Source organism: Oncorhynchus keta, chromosome 9 (assembly GCF_023373465.1).
Source record: "Oncorhynchus keta strain PuntledgeMale-10-30-2019 chromosome 9, Oket_V2, whole genome shotgun sequence".
Classification (NCBI taxonomy): Eukaryota; Metazoa; Chordata; class Actinopteri; order Salmoniformes; family Salmonidae; genus Oncorhynchus; species Oncorhynchus keta.
The window spans coordinates 34,907,099-34,929,277 of NC_068429.1; the positions used below are offsets into that span (position 1 = coordinate 34,907,099).

Sequence of the window (22,179 nt, forward strand, 5' to 3'; positions counted from 1 at the left end):
GTTATATATTGCTGCACTGTCAGAACTAGAAGCACAAGCATTTCTCTACACTCGCAATAACATCTGCTAACCATGTGTATGTGACAAATAACATTTGATTTGATTTGATAACTTGGAAATTTAACCTATTCCCAATAATATAAGACCAGGGATTTGACTGAATGAAATTATTAAATCATTGATACCAAGATGAAAAATGCAATGTTTCTTAAAAAAATAAACACTTATTTATTTACATTAAATGAGTTATACAATATAAAATCAAGCTTATAGTAACTGTGAGCAACATTTTGACAATGACGTTCTCCAATACACAACACGTGACAAGAGTGTTGGTCAAAAATAATTCAACGGTATCACAGTGGCGTCCACCTTAAAATGAGAACTAACTTTCAGTCCCATTCACAAAATATTTGAAATATTGACTCTTCTCAAAGGACGTATACTGGAGCTCCGAGGTTTAAGGATCACCCACAGCCTTTCAGTGTCTTCTCTTGCCTGATGAGAAATCAACATGTTAATACAGAGGCCGGTTGGGAAACCTCACTCTTAAAGGAAGAATATAGATGAGCCCCATTACTGACTATTTGTATCCTTAATAGAATTGTTAATTGAATTGCATCATAGTTTTACATAGAAGCTCACCATTCTTCCCTTTTCTGTCCTTTCCCTTATGCGATTTCCTCTTCAGTTGCTTGATGAGTTTGGCCACCCAGTTCTTCTTGGTGGCAGGAGGAGCACACAGTCTAAGGTTCTTCTTCGTGACAAGCCTGTTGTCAGAAGTAAATGGCAGATCAGACACATTGCAACAATGCAGTCACACACAGGCAGAAAAGATTCACTTGTGGTTAGGGTGAATGGGTTCAATTCAGTCTGTAGAAGGTATAATGTTGCTTACACAGTGGCAGCTATCCGACATCCTCCACTGACTGTCTGGATACTGTATGACTTCACCACTCTGTGGGGAAGCTTGGTATCGGTCGTTGTCAAGCAGCAGTCTAAAGCCTGATCTGTGCTTGCTGAAGGGACACACACACAAACACACAGCAGGTTAGATGATACCCTCTGTGTATCCCTTCTGTGTGCGTATACTGTTCTAGTCAAATTAAATGAAGAGCGGGTTTACAGTTCCACAGATGATGATAACAACTAGTGATCAAGGCACAGCATCATGTTACTAAGACGTTGTTAGAGTAGTTACTATGACGGCAACTTGCAGCAAAAGTAGTAATAACAGCAACTCTGCAGTAGAAAATAAGAGGATCTCACCTGCTACATGGCTCCAGAGGACAGATGCCAACAGAAGAAGTGCAGCCACCCGTAATGACATCCTGTCTCAGTTGTGCTAGTAATGCGTTAGACAAGGATCTGCAGATCAATGGACTACTGTGGTTCAGGCACAGCTTTATATATATATCCTCACCGTAGAACTCCTTTCACTTTCACTGTTCTCAAGTCACGCACCCATTTCCCGTAAACCATGCTTCAGCTCAGTACGCCCCTTGACCTCTCACCTTTTTAAAGAAAACTAAATAGAGGCTCTGCCAGTGCATTCTTCTGAGATTAAGAATACTTTCATTGCAGTTACGCCTCCAGGCAGCAATGTCTGTAAATCATTTTCACCGTTGATGGGGAGATAAGTATCCTGTGAGAACTGATAATAGAGGATGGCCACAAGCCTGTGTGTGGCTGTGTGTCAATGTGTGTGGCTTGTGTCAACGTGTGTTGGTTTGTGGTTGTTTGTATGTATGTAAGAGGGGGGCTGTTACTGTAAGTCAGTACTCTTTCTTTTATGTTTGTGTTTTACTGTGTGACAGAGGGGACACACATGTCTGAGGCAGGCTACCTCTATGATGTGTCCGTCTGCCCTTACCTGTCTGTCTCCCAGATATGAATTGTGTGGAACCTTCTCAAATGCACCGTAGCATTAAATGTACATTCCAGCGGTTGTCTTACTAACCCTGTGTCAGGTCTAGGCTGAAACGCTTATGAAGACTGATGAGGCATGAAGAGAGACAGAGGCTTAGTGTTTACTTTGATCCTGCGTTAAGCTAAATGTGTATCCCTTCCAGCTCGTTTTGCTATTATATGCCACCCAGTCTCTACGATGAATCAAGCCAGAGAGAGGCAGCCTTCTCCTTCAAAACCCAGTGATTAGAACAACTCTTTTCCCACTGTGTTTTATCAAAAGGGTACACAATATGGCTTCTCAATACTAAGTACTTATCGTTAAATCTCTTACGTTGTTTAGAATATCTCTGCACACAAAATGGGCCAGTCGCTCGTAACAAAATAAGCTGCAGAACATAGGACTGGCACTGCCGTTTTCCCATTTTGTTATCTGACACATAGCTAAACCCATCAGAGTCCTAATAAACTTACTCGTTCAAACTTGTTCCTCGTAAAAATTTGTTCAGATCGGTTATTAGGAATGATCATCTAAACACTGTGAAGTCTCTTCAAAGTGTCATGTCACATAAACACCACATCAATTCTTACCAGTTTCACATAACTCTATTCAACATCTGCCAGATCTATGCTGGGATCTTTGTTGGGTAAGTCTATTCCGGGAAAGAGAGCCCTTGATAATGTACTGGCATGAAAGATACAGGATATGCAGGTAAGTAAGGCATGGCACAATAGATGGCAGTCCTCCAGTGCCGGCAAGGGGAATGTCAGTCAGTGTTTTGTTCTGCTGTGACAGAGACATGAAATTACCAACGGCTGGACCTGATGATGATGCCAAATGGAGGATGAAGTTGCCAATGACTGTTCTCATGTTCTCCTGTTTCATAGGCCATGAATGTTTAGTACCTTAACAATTAACAACCCCTCGCAGCAGTCAAATCCTAATAGACTGGGGTGGTCATCCGTAGGTGAGTAATTTGCCCCATGCTCGCCTCATGTCAACCGTAAAGTTGGAGCTGGCCTGCCGATGCCACTGTCACTACAGAGTTATGTAGTTGTCCAGTCAACAAACAATTAGCCAGTACTAAGAGGGTTGTATGTGTAAATGGTATGTCTTGTTTTTGGCCAGAAGCCAAGCAGAAATTCATTGTAACAGTTCCAAGAATACTTGGTTTTTGGGAAGTCATTCCACAGGGATCCCTGACAGATAACATAAGACCAACAATGACCCGCTATATACACCTCTTTTCACAAGAAAGCAATGTCATAAGAAAACAATCCTAGCTTCTAAAATAAGCAGTACGAGACTGTTTAACAATGTATATTGCACACTTATTTCGCACAGCTATTCCTTTATACTCTGACAGTGTTAGTCATGTAATCTTTAGAAATGAACCTGTTCAAGGAAAGGCTGTGGTAGTGGCACTGCATATTTGTACATGATTATAATGTTAATCTTCTACTGGGTGGTAAAGGAGAGCCAGGGAGTTGTGGAAAGCCCCAAGTTCACTCTGCAAAAATCAGAGATAAGGCTGCTTGACCCTATGGCAAGTGTCACCCTGACTAGGGGTCAATGGCTACAATTCCCAGAAATTCGTCAGGCAGTCAGCAGGGGATTCCCACCCTCTCACAGAGCCATGGAAACTGCTGATGTAACCTTGAATCGACAGAATGTATCAACTCCTACCTCACAGCCTGACCCAAGCTATGGAAATGGGCTGTACATGGACTCCTCTCTTCAGGTGGGAGTGCCAAAAATGTGGAAAAACTATTTTTCAGCTTCCCTTTGTTCTGTTTTTTAAAAATTGGACCTCGTTTCATATCTCAATTAGCAACACATTTCAAGCCTAACTTCCTTGAGCAGAGCTGTTCTGTTGTCATGACTGTGACTTACCAGTTTGCGACTAGCAATGACTAGTGTGACTGACAGACCAACTTCGGTCCTGCTTTAAATGAAGTGCAGCTCATAAAGGCTTCATAAAGCCTTCCTAAAGACTACATAATTGTGTTACAAATCATCTTTAACCATATGTCATGCTTTGTAAAGGGTTCATAAATGTGGCATAACCACCCATGTCAAATGTGACATAAACCTGTGCTTTAAAGGCCTTATAAATCATATTAAATTGAGGCTTCAAAAAGCATTTATTACCCTGTCATGCATCTTGGTAGAACATTGCAACGCTCGGATAGTGGGTTTGAGTCCCAGGACCACCCATACTTAAAAATATATTGATGCATGACTGTAAGTCCCTTTTGATTAAAGCTTCTAAATTGTATATATTATATCATATTACTCAAACATTTCTAGGATGGCCCAACCTCTTTCCCTTTTGGGTGCAGACAATATTGGACCTGACTTCAACCTCTCCAAAAATGCACACTCTAAAGTGCAGTCATGCACAGCAAAAAAACACAAGTTAAGGCCTTGTAAAATCTGTTTCTATTTTCACCTTTTTTCAGACTTTTTTAGTAGAAAAACATTGGATTTTAACTCTTATTTTGCCAAGTAAGTTGACTGAGAACACATTCTCATTTACAGCAATGACCTGGAGAATAGTTACAGGGGAGATGAATGAGCCAATTGGAAGCAGGGGATGATTAGATGGCCGTGATGGTACAGCCAGATTGGGAGGCAAGCTAGCAGTAAGTCACGTGATGGTTATGTATTCCATATTCAGTGATTTGCTTTGTGGCCAATGGAATGGGTGGAGTAAAAGGCCAGCAACAGTCCGTATTATTCAGAGCCCCATGACATTACACCATATATACTACACACCTTACTGAGTATTCCCTACAATATTCCCGGGCAGATGTTTCTCTCTGGTTTTGTGATGTAGTTTAATATGTTCCGCCACAGTGTGACTGTTGTCTTTATACTGTCACGGCCTTATTGTATATCACGTGGCGTATGAACGAATGCATGCACAGCTACCGGCTATAAGCCAATATGTATTCCACAGACAGTGATTTTACCCATGCACAGCTACCGGCTATAAGCCATTTGAATTGGGGGCAATAATGTGATCTTGGAAAATGTTTTTTAAACCCACATTCAATGCAAATGTCCCTTAAATATGAACACATGAATTATTGTTCATGTTTAGACAATTATTTTCATATATCATGAATACAGGTTATTGACAGTTTTCTACTATTTGTTGGGGACTTTTATTTAGAACATTTCTGAAATTCTGTGACCCAGAAGTACTTTTTTAGTGTTGCTGATTAAATGCCCACTTGTGGTGCCACAGGACAGCGAAAAACAAGTAACTTAACCTTTATTTATTGTCATTTAAATTAGTTTGAGTTAGATTACATACTGTACTTACCTCAATCGTTATTTCTAACAATTTCGGTGACTTCAGAGCAATTGCGAGCTAGCCAAAATTAAGCTAGCTAGCAGGCTCAGCTAAATAAAATCCCCCTTAGATGAGGCTACGTCTCATAGTCACGTCATTAAATTTGTAAAGGAAAGAGGAATATAATCATATGAATCTAATGGAGTTTCTCATCTCCCCATTTAGAGTTTCTAGCACACCACAGAAATGCCCTTATCCAGATGGTGTGACAAAAGGCATTTCCTAACAGACCTGTTAACTTTCTTTGTTGTTACTTTTAAGGTTGGAACCAACATGCAGTACCTCCAGCAGACCAATAACCATTTGTCCGCCAGCTCAGGGTAAAGATACTCTATTCACAGCTCTGTGTAATATTCAATGTAATTGCATTGCTGGACTTTTTGAAACCTAATGTATTTATTTGTATTGTTTAAGAAAAAAAACAAATTAAAGGAAATGTATGGTTTAAACATGTCTTTGTTTATGTGTTTTAGCTTGTATCTATGATTTGTGTAAATACATGTGTGTACACCATTAAACCTTTTTGTATGTGTTATGACCAAAGGTGTCCGACTTTATAGTCAGAACAGCATCATATGATACAAGGCATTAATGTATGTGTTATAAATGGCCATAGGGGTATATCTTTAAATTAAGTACTGCGTCGTGAATGACCGAAGGTCTCTCAATTCAAACTAAGTAGTACAGGACACTACACAGAGTCAATAAATAGGTTATTAACATTCTGCTGATTTATGAAGGTTCTCTCGTGATCCACAGGTTACTGTAGGGTGTGGGAGGTATTTAAATGCGTTTGTGTGTGTGTGTGTGTGTGTGTCAGAACCAAGATGACTTGGTGTCCAACCTGAGATGACTGCACCAGGTATTCCTCTTCTGTTCCCATGCTTGAGACCAGGGCTTGATTACAGCCTGCTACAATGGTGACAACATTCTGTAGGTGATCTTTCAGTGGGGAAGTGGATGAATGTGTCTAAGACCTGATTGGGCCCAGCACCCCACGATATGGCTAGTTTTTGTGTGCGTGTTGTGAACTGTGGAACATGTAACTTGGTTCCAGAAGAAAGACATTTTCTATTTCTTTAGGTTGGGGGCTTTCATCAAGGAAAGTGTTTCTTGGTGTAATGTCATCCTCAGGTTATTGCACAAGAAATACAGTGGGGCAAAAAAGTATTTAGTCAGCCACCAATTGTGAAAGTTCTCCCACTTAAAAAGATGAGAGAGGCCTGTAATTTTCATCATAGGTACACTTCAACTATGACAGACAAAATTAGAAAAAAAATCTAGAAAATCACATTGTAGGATTTTTAATGAATTTATTTGAAAATTATGGTGGAAAATACTTTTTTGCCCCAATGTATAAGCCTGGGATATCAATCATTCAGAGTTGGCCTTAGTGGGAGTGACCAGAGAATTCTACAGGAGTGACCTTACAGAGTAAAGTAAGTCATCAAAATGATGGCTAAACCCTGGCCATTTCCACTATTTATTTGATTTGAAACCTAACTAATGAAGGCCAAGTGTGATGCGTTGGTACACCAGACCTTCCACACATTTGGCCGATAGTGTCTGGAATGAGATTAGGTGTAATGTGACCTTACTTTAGAGTGTATGCAATCCTTCATCAAAACATGTCACATTGTGAACCCTTTATAAAGCATGACATACTGTTATGGATGCTTTGTAACACATATAGTGCTTCTGAAGGATTTATGAACACAGTATAAGCTAAACAATTTAAAGCGGGACAAACACTTTCATAAATGTACAAACTATTTAATTTGAGTTTCACAATAAGATCAATTTAGTTCATTGGTTATATTAAACAAAAGTATTTGTAACGAAAAAAATCTATGGCAACTGAACCTATCAACTCACCAACACTTATAACAAGGCATGACTCAGATTGGCATAAATATAGTACCCACTACCATCCGCCATGAGAAGTAGACATCAATCATTCACTTAGACAGCTTGAGCAAGGGAGCTCTATTGCATTGGGGCAAATTCAACCTGAGCTCAAATTACATCCCTTCAGTTTCATGCATTGTAGACTAGAGCTGAGAAATGTACCATGTCCTTGTCCAGTGACCTACAGAACACTGTACCTACCACAGAGAAATAAATAAAAACAGTCAATGCTTATGTCCTCAATTTCTACTTTTCTTTTCATCCAACAAGTCACATCACACAAGGCATTCATTAAAGCCATCCTGCCCAAGGGAAAAGGTGCTTTATTGACTCACAAGACTACTGACCTGTATATTTGGAATTAGAAAACATTATTATAAATCATACTGTTATTCGAGATGAATTAAGACAGTTATTGCTGATGCTGAAAAATATTGTAATATAATCGTCAGTGTTGGCAGTAAGAAACCACCATTTTTAAATATAAAAACGATAAAAACAGAAGAATTGATCATTTCCTTCAGCAGACACTTGAGATGACAGACATAATGCACTTTGCTGGGATGGATTAATTTCATTGCTTTTTGCACACTTTCCACCCATTTCATGTTGACCTGTCATACATAACTGAGCATGAGCCAGAGAGCATTGTGGGTCCCATAGGCCCCTTTCCCATCCACTCTGTAAACAGCCTCATTAACTGGCCACCCGATAGGCAATACAATGGAGAGTAATGCTGTGAAGGCTTGGATCTGTCCCATACATGACCAAGGAGAATAAAGTGGAGTATTACAGATGTTCTTCAATGGTTTTAGAGTTTGTCGTTTTGAGGATGGATGTGAAAAGTTCAACCATTCAGTTCCATTGTGGTCCGTCTGCATTGACAGAGCAAGAGGAGAGAGCACCTTTGTTGACATCATATACAGCCTACACTGAAGTTGAGTTTGAGAGGACAAGTCACCCAAACACCTCAGTCCCTCTAGATACTTACGGCTGCCCTTATGGCGAATTCCCCAGGACCCCCCTTCTGTCCATCCTTGCACCCCCTTCTGTCCATCCTTGCACCCCCCCAGAACCAGAGAGGGATGTACAGTGTAGGGTGCCTTACAGTGGGCCCTGGTCAATTGCAACAGTGCAATAGCAGCTCTACCCAGACGTGTCAGGGAGGAGTCTCTTAAACCAGCGCCCCACTGCCACGTCCACCCTCATCACCAGGGTCACGCCCACCAGCACAAACACACTGCTCACCAGGAACCCTGAGGCCTCAAACATCAACCTGCAAATATATAGGAAACATGTTAGAGAAGACATAATGCTTAATAGCATGCTAGAGAAGACATAATGCTTAATAGCATGCTAGAGAAGACATAATGCTTTAATAGCATGCTAGAGAAGACATAATGCTTAATAGCATGCTAGAGAAGACCATGCTTAATAGCATGCTAGAGAATATATAATGCTTAATAGCATGCTAGAGAAGACAGATGACACATTTTGAGAGCATGACCAGGGACAAACCCAGTAACACAGAGTAGGAAGGAATGACACAAAGCCAATACTGTGGTTACTGTGAGTTGGTAAAGATACTTACTTGGGTGCAAAAACCTTCCACACCATTAAATGTCTCCTGAGGATAGCAGCTGCACAGACTGATGCAAAGACCTGAAAGAGGGGAGAGGAGGTCCTGAGTCAAATGGCAGAGCAGTAGCGTGTGTGTTAGGGATAGGCATGGTAATTCTACTATCAGAATGGACGTTATTATTCAAACACTTGTGAGAGTATTCATTTTGATAAACGTAGGTCTATTTTAAAACGTTGTCTAACTGAAATGGTCCAAGTTACTTTGTTATATACAAGCATATTTTCATTAAATTCTTAACTTAATAAAAACTTTAAAAATGTAGTGTTTATGTACGGTCCATTGAGCTACTGCTGCTTCAGACATCACATGGCTGACAGTACACTGTTTACAGCTGTAAATGTAGCCTACATTTCTGAGGACACACAAAGTGATTATTTTAATATCATTGTCTCTCTCATGGACTATGGGTTAAGTTTGACATGAAAAGGCATTTTATACTATTACAGCATTTATCACTCGGGTTAGCCCTGACAACGATATGCTATTTTCCCCACTTCAAACAACAACTAGCCTACAGGCATGCACCAACAGAGACCTGACACAGATCAATGCAAAACTCTCACCAGAACAGAATCAGTTCTACAATGGCAAACGTCAGACTTCTCTTTCACTGTTGCTGTTAGCCTAGGCTTCTGTTAGCCAGAAACTACCGGAGAATAGCACCCAGAAAACAACTGTGTTTGTGACATTTTGCGTCATTCTGATTAGTCAAGAGCAATATTTTGATTATTTAAATCAAATTAAAATATGCATGGTATTATTCTAATAGTGCTTACCTGTGCCCCGTTAATGAAGAGGTAGCGTGTTGCGAGCTGTAGAAGGGCAGAACTGAACTGCTGGGGACTCTCCCTTAGTCTCATCTCCATGATAGCATTGTCCTGTCCTTCCTCCCCACCTCCCCCTCTTCCTCCTCGTCCCCCTCGCACCTCACACACCAGCGGCCAGAAGAGAAGCAGCGGACAAGCCACTGTATTCACAAACATACAGACACATCAGCATAAACTGAGCATCATATTCATGATCAATATTCAGGTACACTGTGTAGCCATCAATTAACTTAAGAGGTTGTCAGTATTGAAGTGTGGTACGGTATTACGCATAGACTGAAATAATGTCAGGAGGGATATGATTATAGCCACATTAACCAGGATGTCAATCAACCTAAATACATTAGAATTCTTACTGTACAACACAGTAAACGGGTGAGTACCTGCAAAGAGGATGTGTGAGGAGAAGGTGTTGAGGGTGACCAGTGAAGCGGGGAGTATGGTGCCCGTGTGCCCACCAGGGAAGCCCACAAAGGCAGCAGCCCACTGGATGGATGGGAACGTAGGCAGATGGCCTGTGGCATGGAAGAACTGAGTGGCAGCCAGGGACCACAGCATTACCGGGGTCCAGGGCACAGAAAAGCCACCTGGCAGAGGGAGAGACAAGTCAAATCAAAGAAAAACCTTATTGGTCACACACACATATTTAGCAAATGTTATTGCAGGTGTAGCGAAATGCTAGTGTTCCTAGCTCTAACAGTGCAGTAATATCTAACAATACACACAAATCGAAAAAGGTAAAAGAATGGAATTAAGAAATATTAGGATTGTCTGTATGCATTTATGTATCTAGGTATGCACACTACCGTTCAAAGGTTTGGGGCCACTTAGAAATGTCCTTGTTTTTGAAAGAAAAGCACATTTTTGTCCATTAAAATAACATCAACTTGATTAGAAACAGTGTAGACATTGTTAATGTTGTAAATGACTATTGTAGCTGGAAACTGAAAATTTTATATGGAATATCTACATAGGTTTACAGAGGCCCATTATCAGCAACCATCACTCCTGTGTTCCATTGGCATGTTGTGTTAGCTAATCCAAGTTGATCATTTTAAAAGGGTAATTGATCATTAGAAAACCCTTTCGCAATTATGTTAGCACAGCTGAAAGCTGTTGTCCTGATTAAAGAAGCAATAAAACTGACTTTCTTTAGACCAGTTGAGTATCTGGAGCATCAGCATTTGTGGGTTTGATTAGAGGTTCAAAATGGCCAGAAATAAATAATTTTCTTCTGAAACTCGTCTGTCTATTCTAATTCTGAGAAATCGGCAAGAAACTGAATATCTCGTGCAACGCTGTGTACTACTCCCTTCACAGAACAGCGCAAACTGGCTCTAACCAGAATAGAAAGAGGAGTGGGAGGACTCGGTGCACAACTGAGCAAGAGGACAAGTACATTAGAGTGTCTAGTTTGAGAAACAGACGCCTCACAAGTCCTCAACTGGCAGCTTCATTAAATAGTACCAGTAAAACACCAGTCTCAATGTCAACAGTGAAGAGACGACTCCGGGATGCTGGCCTTCTAGGCAGAGTTGCAAAGAAAAAAAAAACATCTCTCAGACTGGCCAATAAAAATAAAAGATTAAGATGGGGAAAAGAACACAGACACTTGACAGAGGAAGATTGGAAAAAAGGGTTATGGACAGACAAATCTAAGTTTGAGGTGTTTGGATCACAAAGAAGAACATTTGTGAGACGCAGAAAAATGAGAAGATGCTGGAGGAGTGCTTGACGCCATCTGTCAAGCATGGTGGAGGCAATGTGATGGTCTGGGGTGCTTTGGTGGCAGTAAAGTGGGAGATTTGTACAGGGTAAAAGGGATCTTGAAGAAGGAAGGCTATCACTCCATTCTGCAATGCCATACACTGTGGAAGGCGCTTCATTGGAGCCAATTTCCTCCTACAACAGGACAATGACCTAAAGCACAGCTCCAAACTATGCAACAACTATTTAGGGGAGAAGCAGTCAGCTGGTATTCTGTCTATAATGGAGTGGCCAGCACAGTCACTGGATCTCAATCCTATTCAGCTGTTGTGGGAGCAGCTTTACCGTATGGTACGTAAGAAGTGCTCATCAAGCCAATCCAACTTGTGGGAGGTGCTTCAGGAAGCATGGGGTGAAATCTCTACAGATTCCCACAACAAATTGACAACTAGAATGACAAAGGTCTGCAAGGCTGTAATTGCTGCAAATGGAGTATTCTTTGATGAAAGCAAAGTTTGAAGGACAATTATTTCAATAAAAAAATCCTTATTTATAACCTTGTCAACGTCTTGACTATATTTCCAATTCACTTTGCAACTAATTTCATGTATGTTTTCATGGAAAACAAGGACATTTCTAAGTGACCCCAAACCTTTGAACGGTTGCGTATGTACAGTGCACCCGGAAAGTATTTAGCCCCCTTGACTTTTTCCAGGTTGTTACATTACAGCTTTATTCTAACATTTGATTAAATCGTTTTTTTTTCCTGTGAGACACACACACACACACACACACACACAGTACCAATCAAAAGTTTGGACATGCCTACTCATTCAAGGGTTCTTATTTTTACTACATTCTACATTGTAGAATAATAGTGAAGACATCAAAACAATTAAATAACACATATGGAATCACGTAGTAACCAAAACAAAGTGTTGAGAAAAATATATTTGAGATTTCTTCAAAGTAGCCACCCTTTGCCAAGAGTGTGCAAAGCTGTCAAGGCATTCTGACAATCAGCTTCACCAGGAATGCTTTTCAAACAGTCTTGAAGGAGTTCCCACGTATGCGGAGCACTTGTTGGCTACTTTTCCTTCTCTCTGTGGTCCAACTCATCCCAAACCATCTAAATCATCCACCTCTGGCCTGCTCGCCTCCCTACCACTGAGGAAGTACAGTTCCCGCTCAGCCCAGTCAAAACTGTTCGCTGCTCTGGCTCCCCAATGGTGGAACAAACTCCCTCACGACGCCAGGACAGCGGAGTCAATCACCACCTTCCGGAGACACCTGAAACCCCACCTCTTTAAGGAATACCTAGGATAGGATAAAGTAATCCTTCTCACCCCCCTTAAAAGATTTAGATGCACTATTGTAAAGTGGCTGTTCCACTGGATGTCATAAGGTGAATGCACCAATTTGTAAGTCGCTCTGGATAAGAGCGTCTGCTAAATGACTTAAATGTAAATGTAAATTGGGTTGAGGTCATGTGATTGTGGAGGCCAGGTCATCTGATGTAGCACTCCATCACTCTCCTTCTTGGTCAAATAGCCCTTACACAGTCTGGAGGTGTGTTTGGGGGTCATTTTCATGTTGAAAAACAAATGATAGTCCCACTAAGCGCAAACCAGATGGGATGGCGTATCGCTGCAGGATGTTGTGGTAGCCATGCTGGTTAAGTGTGCCTTGAATTCTAAATGAATCACTGACCGTGTCATCAGCAAAGCACCATCACGGTGGGAACCACACATGGGGAGATCATCCGTTCACCTACTCTGCATCTCACAAAGACACTCTGTGAAGCATTTATTTGGGCTGCTATTTCTGAGGCTGGTACCTCTAATGAAAGTATCCCCAGCAGCAGAGGTAACTCTGGCTCTTCCTTTCCTGTGGCAGTCATCATGAGAGCCAGTTTCATCACTGCGCTTGATGGTTTTTATGACTGCACTTGAAGAAACTTTCAATGTTCTTGAAATTTTCTGGATTGACTGAGCTTGACTGTTTCTCCTTGCTTATTTGAGCTGTTCTTGCCATAATATAGACTTGGTAGTTGAAAAAATATGGCTACCTTCTGTATACCACCACTACCATGGCACAACACAACTGATTGGCTCAAATGCATTAAGGTGGAGAGAAATGAACTTTTAACAAGTCACACTTGCTAATTGAAATGCATTCCAGGTGACAACCTCACGAAGCTGGCTGAATGAATGACAAGAGTGTGCAAAGCTGTCATTAAGGCAAAGGGTGGACACTTTGGAGAATCTAAAATAGATAACATTTGTTAAATTCCATGTGTTATTTCATAGTTTATGTCTTCACTATTCTATTCACTATTCTACAATGTAGAAAATTGCAAACATAAAGAAAAGCCCTTGTAAATGTATTCATCCCCCTCCTATTTTGTTGCATTACAACCTGTAATTTAAATGGATTTTTATTTGGATTTCATGTAATGGACATACACAAAATAGTCCATAGTGAAATGGGGGGATTGGTGCGTGCACATGTATTCACCCCCTTTGCTATGAAGCCCCTAAATAAGATCTGGTGCAACCAATTACCTTCAGAAGTTACATAATTAGTTAAATAAAAGATCACCTGTGTGCAATCTAAGTGTCACATGATCTCAGTATATATATATATACATACACACACACACACACACACACGCTCTGAAAAAGTCGGAGAAGTACAGATCAGGTTTGGGTTATAAAAAAAATATCTGAAACTTCTAACATTCCACGGAGTACCATTAAATTAAAGATTATGCACCACAACAAAACCTGCCAAGAGGGCCACCCACCAAAACTCACAGACCAGGCAAAGAGGGCATTAATCAGAGAGGCAAAAAAGAGACCACAGATAACCCTGAAGGAGCTACAAAGGTCCACAGCGGAGATTGGAGTATCTGTCCACTGGACTACTTTAAGCCTACCCTCCACAGAGCTGGGCTTTATGGAAGATTAAGCAATGGCTTTTGTCTGGCCAAAGACAAAAATAAGCAAAAACGTTTGGTGTTCGCCAAAGGGCATGGGGGAGACTCCCCAAACATATGGAAGAAGGTACTCTGGTCAGATGAGACTAAAATTGAGCTTTTTGGCCATCAAGGAAAATGCTATGTTTGGCACAAACCCAACACCTCTCATCACCCCAAGAATACCATCCCCACAGTGAAGCATGGGGGTGGCAGCATCATGCTGTGGAATGTTTTTAATCTACAGGGACTTTGAAATTGATCAGAATTGAAGGAATGATGGATTGCGCCAAATACAGGGAAATTCTTGAGGGAAACCTGTTTCAGTCTTCCAGAGATTTGAGACTGGAACGGAGGTTCACCTTCCAGCAGGACAATGACCCTAAGCATACTGCTAAAGAAACACTAGAGTGGTTTAAGGGAAACATTTAAATGTATTGGAATGGTCTAGTCAAAGCCCGGACCTTAATCCAATTGAGAATCTGTGGTAGGACTTAAAAGATTGGATTGCTGTACACCAGCGGAACCCATCCAACTTGAAGGAGCTGGAGCAGTTTTGCCCATACCAGTAATTGCTGCAAAAGGTGGCTCTACAAAGTATTGATTTTGGAGGGGTGAATAGTTATGCACACTCAAGTTCAGTTTATTTGGTCTTATTTCTTGTTTGTCTCACAATAAAAAAAAATTTGCATCTTCAAAGTGGTAGGGATGTTGTGTAAATCAAATGACACAAACCCTTCAAAAAAAATCTAGTTTAATTCCAGGTTGTAAGGCAACAAAATAGGAAAAAATGTCAAGGGGGGTGAATACTTTTGCAAGGCACTGTATATTCTGAAGAATAGTATAATGTACAGCAATAGTTAAATAGGATAGGCATTGACTACAATACAGTATATACATATGAAGTGGGTAAAACAGTACGTAAACATTATTAAAGTAACCCGTGTTCAATGACTATGTACATAGGGCAGCAACCTCTAAGGTGCATGGTAGTGTAACCGGGTGGTAGCCGGCCAGTGACAGTTACTAAAGTTCAGGGCAGGGTACAAATAAGTCAGAGGCAAATAAGATAAATCCATAATCATTAGTATCTCTAGTAGTTAGTTTGAGACAAACATGCAACATATGCAAAAGTAAAAATTACAGGCATGTTATTGAAGATGAAAAGAGGACCATATAGTCAGACCATTGATCACACACTGTGAGCAGCTTACCAGAGTGCGACCCCTGCAGGGCGTTGAGGGTAGTGGAGGAGGCGTGAATCTGCAGCAGGGCTCCCATTTCCAGGAGCAGCAGCAGGAAGGACAGGGACATGCCCTCTGGATGCAGCAGCAGCAGGCCCAGCCCTAGCAGGCCGCACAGCAGGACCACGGGGGCCGAGTAGACCGTACCCAGACCGTAGGCCTCCACGGCTGGCCGGTCGCCCCCCTCAGGAACCCTGGCTGGTTCTCCATCCTCCAGGGAGCGGCGCATGCGCTGGTAGAGCTGGGGGATAAGGTGGTGCAGCTCTGCCTGGGTGCTGATGCCCGTGCTGGCCCGGTAGCGGGGTGGGGGGAGCGATACAGGGCCTCGGACAGGGGTTGCAGCCCTGCTTTTGATAAATACGGTGAGCGGGTCCAGCCATAGCAGCGCCAGCCCTACGCCCAGCAGAGAGAAAGCAACCCTAGGGAGGGCCCGATGGCCCAAGCTGATCAGCTCAGCCAGGTTCCGAAAGCTGTCCTCTGGGGTGGCAGCCACAGCCCAGTGGAGCCCCAAACAGACAGACAGCAGAGGCAAGATCCAGCGGGCCGTGAACACCGTGCCACCAGGGCTGTTCAGGTTGCCGTAGTGCCGCAGCCAGCGCCGCAGCAGGTAGGTCCAGGCGCCCAGAGAGGCCAGAGACAGGATGTAGTGTAGGTTCTTCAGACGGCTGTCCTGCACCCGTGACAGGGGGGAGAGGAACGGGGAGGGCTGGCAGGAGCCCTGCTCCTCACGACAGCCGTGGAAGAAGAGGGAGAGGTAGAGAGAGCCCACTAACACCCCCAGGCAGGCCAGGAAGGTGCTGCTCTCCCTCCTTACGGCTAAGGGGGATAGAACCGGGGAAGGCAGCAGCCCGGCGGGTTTCAGGGGGTCATGGACAGGGGGTAGCAGGAGGCCGTCCCAGTTGAGATGGAAGGGGACATAGAGACTCATGGAAAAAAGCAGAAAGGTGACCACACGGCCCTCTGCTATTACATAGCTGTCAGAGAGCAGGGAGGCACAGCGCAGGAGGAGCACCAGAATGGGAGGGGTTAATAAGAAGCGAGGCAGGGTCAGCCAGCTACGTCTTGGGGCCACCTCTAAACCCTCAGCCGCTGTAGTCTTCCTGGCCTGTTGGGCTCTCCAGAGGACCAGTACCTCAGAGGAGAGGGCTGCAGCCGCCAGGCACCAGGACCCCTCAGCATAGCCTTGGGTGAACAGCTGACTTGCAGCCACACACACCCCCACCACAGTGGCTGCCACCAGAGGGACCCTCAGCAGACCACTCTCCCTCACCAGCACAGAGGACATCTCAGAGAGGACGTAACACAGCACACAGGCACACGCCAGGACAGCTATGCCGGCAGCCATCTTGGCTGGGTTGAAGTGGGCCCAGGTGGCGCGGCAGGTGTCCCGGACAGAGGTCAGGTACCCCTGCAGGGAGGCCACTAGTTCTGGGGTGGGAGAGCGGCCCTCTTTGACGGTGCTGAGGTACTTGGAGGAGAGGCGGGAGAAGTCTGCCTGCAGCTGAGACAGACTCTCTGGAGGGATGTCTTTGGCCATGCTGGAATAGGTCTCTAGGAAACGGTTGACCTTTAAAAAGACAAAAAAGGGTCAAATTTATAATTTGTGTGGTCACGATACCAGAATTTTGGCTTTGATACCGACACCAGGTTTAGCATTACCATGCCCGATACCACGTCAAAACAAGACATATTAGCCAAAGTCACAGAACGGGACTTGATCCAGAAAGATCTTTTGAGTTCAATATTATTTGACATTTTTCAGAGATAGCCATGTATGTATGCATTAATGAATCAATTTTACAATCAATTTGACTTTGTTTTTACCAATATATACTGAACAACAATATAAACGCAACATGTAAAGGGTTGGTTCCATGTTTCATGAGCTGAAATAAAAGATTGCAGAAATTATCCATTCACACAAATTGCTTATTTCTCTCCAATGTTGTGCACAAATTTGTTTACATCCTTGTTAGTGAGCATTTCTCCTTTGCCAAGATAATCCATCCACCTGACAGGTGTGACATATCAAGAAGCTGAATAAACAGCTTGATCGTTACATATGCCAGCCCAGGACCTCCGGCTTCTTCACCTGCAGGATCGTCTGAAACTGAGGAGTATTTCTGTCTGTAATAAAGTCCTTTTGTGGGGAAAAACTTTCTGATTGGCTACGCCTGGCTCCCCATTAGGTCGACCCATGGCCTAATGAATTTATTTCAATTGACTGAAATAGTTGCGTTTATATTTCTGTTCGGTATAACTTCATAACAGTAATCATTTATTTGAATGGTAAGTATTTATTTTATTTCTTTATTTTACCTTTATTTAACTAGGCAAGTCAGTTAAGAACAAATTCTTATTTTCAATGACGGCCTAGGAACAGTTGCATTAACACCCCCGGGCATTATGGTTTGCATATTATCACAAACAAAGTACAAGGGTCATGAATTGATGTCAGCTTCACCTGTAAGCTAGCAAGGAAAGTTTGCCTACAAAGCTGGAAGCTACCTGTATCTTCTTGCATTGTAAAGTGTTCTAGCCTGTAATGGAAATTGTTTTCTGAACAGTTGCAACATTTCTACATGCCATATTATTGAAGTGTGTTAACTTCAGTGTAGCATGAGTGAGGAGCTAACCCAGCAGCCCAGACTCCCAGTGAGGGAAGCGGTTCCTCAGTACAGGCTAAAGCTAGCAATAAATAAGTGGAGCAGGTACAGTGAGCTCGTGCTATAAGGGGACATCAGATGCACTGATAGAGTCAATCCTCTCTCAAATCAGTAGATGATGTGAGAGAAGTACTAAAAGTAACAACAATTCTCGTACTGACTCATTTTCCATGTTATAGTATCAAAAAAGTACAGAAGTTTCAGTATACTGTACAACACTTAATAATCCAAATTAATATAAGCTCGTATTCATGGTTAGAATATGCACAGAAATGTGCAGTCAATTGTAATGTTCAACATACATCACGTGTGCATCTGATATGATAACAGATCTTTGGGATTACCTGTTTGGCATTGATCCACAGTGCCTCTGCCTGGCTGAGACCTGCTGGTGCACCCCCTGTCTGGCTTTCTGCAGGGAACAGAGGCAGCAGGACCTGTCCCACACTGCTGTAGGGGATGGGGATGCCCAGGAGCAGGGCCAGGGTAGGCACCAGGTCTGTCTGGGGCACCACCTCAGGATCACTCTACAGGGAGACAGAAACAAAACAACAAAACATTCAATGTGGAATGATCAATGCAACACTCACTATTCATATCATGATTGTTGAGTATATTATAGGAATGGTGGGAATGTGCAGCTGCTATACTCACCTTGGAAGGGGATGCTGGAAAGAGGGGAGAGGGGCTGTAGAGGAAGATGGCAGCATCAGTCTCCTTCTGGCTCTCCCCCCCGTGGTCACCTGTATCTGTCATACCGTGATCTCCCATAACCACTAACAGGGTGTCATTCTGCAGCCGATCAAGCACAGATCTTGGGGACAAAACAATGGTCAGACTGGTAGAGCCATGGTATGTCACCTGACATACCGCACACAGTATTTTAGAGAGCATTGTACAAATGCAATCCTAAAGATAGTTCTTTAAAATGGCATTGATATTACATGCTGTACTACTGAATCTAAGAGTGTATGAAATAGCCTAGTGCTACTGTGGCCACAGAGACCTTATAATTCCCACTGACCTGATGACCCCATCCATCTGGGTGAGCTTGTCAGCCATGGCCGGGTGGTCAGGACCAAACCTGTGGCCACAGTGATCCACCCCCAGGAAGTGAGCTACCAACACATCCCAGTCATCACTTACCACTGAGGAAGAGAGGAGAGAGAGAGGGAGATGTGAAGGAGAAGCCAATACTGTACACCACAAATACAAATGTGTCTGGCTGTCTGCCAATGCTTACTGATGTTGTACAGGTGCTGCAGAATTCCATTGTCCACTGTGTGCAGATCCTTGACATTGAAAGAGGGGAAGGGCAGGGAACGGTGGAACTTTTTTGGGAAGAGACTTTCCCATGTGTCATCACCCATGAAGACCACTCTCTTGCCTATAGAAAGGAGAAAGGGAATAATCAGGCAAAGCTGAGTTCAAATTTTTGTCATATCCCATGTGTGCCTTTCTGAGCATAACCTTGAATGTTTTACTTACAGGGTGGCGAATTGAGCCAGACTTTATAGACTGTCACTCACCCACTTCTGCTAGCTGGTGAACAAGGTTGTCCTCCAGGATGGCACTGGAGGCAAAGTTATTGCCCACATCAATGAAGGTGGGCAGGGAGCCTGTGGTGAAGCCCTTGATCCTCTGCATAGTGGTGGTGGGGGGGTCGGCACGGAATGGGAACAGGCGGGCATGGGAGGGCTTTGATGAGGTCACTTCCTCCAGCACGGGCAGCTTGTTCTCGAAAGGGCGGGGCTCTTTGTTCGCGGGGTCAAAGCGGGCAAAGTCGATCTTCAGGGCGTCTATGATGAGAACCACAGCCTTGCGGAAGCGTGGCTGTCCTTGGCAGAAGTCCCCCTGCTGGTCCCCTGGCAGCAAAACATCCCCACAGGTGCTGGTCCGGTTGACCTCCAGCCTCACCAGCAGGAAGCCACCCACAAACAGGAAGATGCCAATGTAGAACATGGCACATAGCCACAAGAGCAGAACTAGGATGGGGAGTCTCTTCATCCTAGGGACAGATCATAGACGGTATATGGGCCAAATGCATGAGTGTAGAAACAATTTGCTGGTTGTAGCTGAAATCTTGATCATGACATAAAAATGTCAATAGCCAACTGATAATCACGGTAATTGCTATAATAGCAACATTTCTAACGTGATTTAAAAATAGTGTAGAATCTTGCAATATATGTACAGATTCAACCTCTATGTAACAGCAAACTGGCTAGCGTTCGCTAGCTACTGGTACACAGGAGGTGCCATAGCATCCATAACCATGGGCCAAAAAGTGAAATTATCTGACGTGTCTTTTCCTTAAGACTTTAAGACTGGCTTCGTTAGATTTCAAGTTAGCGAGCTGGACTTGTAACTTGTTACCACGTAGCTATTTACATGATCTGTTTTAAATGCAACAGCCAAAACGCTTATCAGTTGCTAGTGCTAGTTAGCTAGTAAATGTACAGGTTGATACCTAGGCTAACGTTACTGACCTTGTAGAGCTCCGTTTTGTCCTCTCTGAGACGGGGCTTGTCGACAACGAGTGTATACACGAGAGCCAGCAACGAGACAGGTGCCTCAGGTACACACAGTGCGATAATATTCCCTCTTACCTTCATTGGGACTCCAGTTCAGCTATTCATTCAACTGCCAGCGCCTAACAGAGCAGAAGCGCATGTCCCTACACGGTCACCTCTCGCTGTAACCCCACTTCCGGTATATACTTCTTCTTTGTTATTATTGTGGTCTGCAATTTTTTTTAGAATTGCATGCTACCACCTACTGTGTCGGATGTGTATCAGCCTACTATTCTGTAGTACGAATTAATTACACAATGTGAAAACATTGCCCTACCAAGTAACCCTGCACACATTAAAATCTCACCACTATTCCACTACTTTGACCCTATCTGATCCTACTCCAGGCCAGCAGTCTGGGAGGACGGAACACTATCGTTCAAAACATCCTGTAACTCTTCAGCAGTAAAATCTAAGACACCCAAGTACTTCTCTGCAACTGCCACCACAACATCTATCCTCTGTGATTTCCGTTCCATTCCTGCGGTACAAACGACAACCAGGGCCATGAACACCAAATAAGCAACCTTACTGAAGCACGTTATTCATATCACTATAGGCCTCGGCCTACTCACAGGTATCCTCTTAGGATCCCTCACCCTGGACCCATTTTCCTCTACTATTCTCTTCACTGCCTCAGCATACGACACCTTCTGCACTACTCTGACCCTGGCAACCTCAACCTGCCTTTCTCTCAATGGACACCTCTGATAGAAAATAAAGTCAACTAGTAAAATACTACTTGAGTAAAAGTCTAAATGTATCTGGTTTTAAATATACGTAAGTATCAAAAGTAAATGTATTTGCTAAAATATACTTAAGTTTCAAAATAATAAATAATGATTTCAAATTCATTATATTAAACAAACCAGACGGCACCGTTAATTTGATTTGATCTACGGATAGCTAGGGGCATACTCCAACACTCAAACATAAATTACAAAGTATGTGTGTTTAGTTTGTCCGCCAGATCAGATGCAGTAGGGATGACCAGGGATGTTCTCTTGATATCTGTGTAAATTTGACCATTTTCCTGTCCTGCTATGAATTCAAAATGTAAAGAGTACTTTTGGGTGTCGGGAAAAATGTATGTAGTAAAAAGTACATTAATATCTTTAGGAATGTAGTGAGGTAAAAGTAGTCAAAAATAGAAATAGAAAAGTAAAGTACAGATACACCAAAACACTTTAGTACTTTAGAGTATTTTTACTTAAGTACTTTACACCACTGTTACACACACAACTTTTTCCACCAATACTACACATTCCTTTGTACAGACAGTGTCTTCTCTGGTCTATGGTGACATTCGTACTGCAACATATGGAAAGTGCTGGAAATTCAGACTCGGAATATTGTCATGGCCTA

General features: G+C 42.8%; 2 protein-coding genes across 3 annotated transcripts; both read right to left on the minus strand.

Moving 5' to 3' along the window:
• Positions 1–204: 204 nt before the first annotated feature.
• On the minus strand, positions 205–1,438 carry LOC118387606 (C-C motif chemokine 19-like). Its single transcript, XM_035776140.2, has 4 exons — positions 1,270–1,438; positions 899–1,019; positions 646–770; positions 205–498 (listed from the first exon to the last, which is right to left on the minus strand). Exons 1-4 carry the CDS (start codon positions 1,328–1,330, stop codon positions 482–484), a joined length of 324 nt encoding a protein of 107 aa, XP_035632033.1. The 5' UTR covers positions 1,331–1,438; the 3' UTR covers positions 205–481.
• Positions 1,439–8,213: 6,775 nt separating this feature from the next.
• pigo (phosphatidylinositol glycan anchor biosynthesis, class O) lies at positions 8,214–20,999 on the minus strand. 2 transcript variants are annotated; one of them, XM_035776142.2, is made up of 11 exons: positions 20,851–20,999; positions 19,771–20,249; positions 19,485–19,628; positions 19,266–19,389; positions 18,896–19,055; positions 18,586–18,768; positions 15,546–17,142; positions 10,031–10,234; positions 9,597–9,787; positions 8,770–8,840; positions 8,214–8,454 (listed from the first exon to the last, which is right to left on the minus strand). In XM_035776142.2, exons 2-11 carry the CDS (start codon positions 20,246–20,248, stop codon positions 8,325–8,327), a joined length of 3,282 nt encoding a protein of 1,093 aa, XP_035632035.2. In that variant the 5' UTR covers position 20,249; positions 20,851–20,999; the 3' UTR covers positions 8,214–8,324. The 2 variants fall into 2 exon arrangements, with proteins under 2 accessions (XP_035632035.2, XP_035632034.2); XM_035776141.2 differs by having other exon boundaries at positions 20,731–20,956.
• Positions 21,000–22,179: the final 1,180 nt, after the last annotated feature.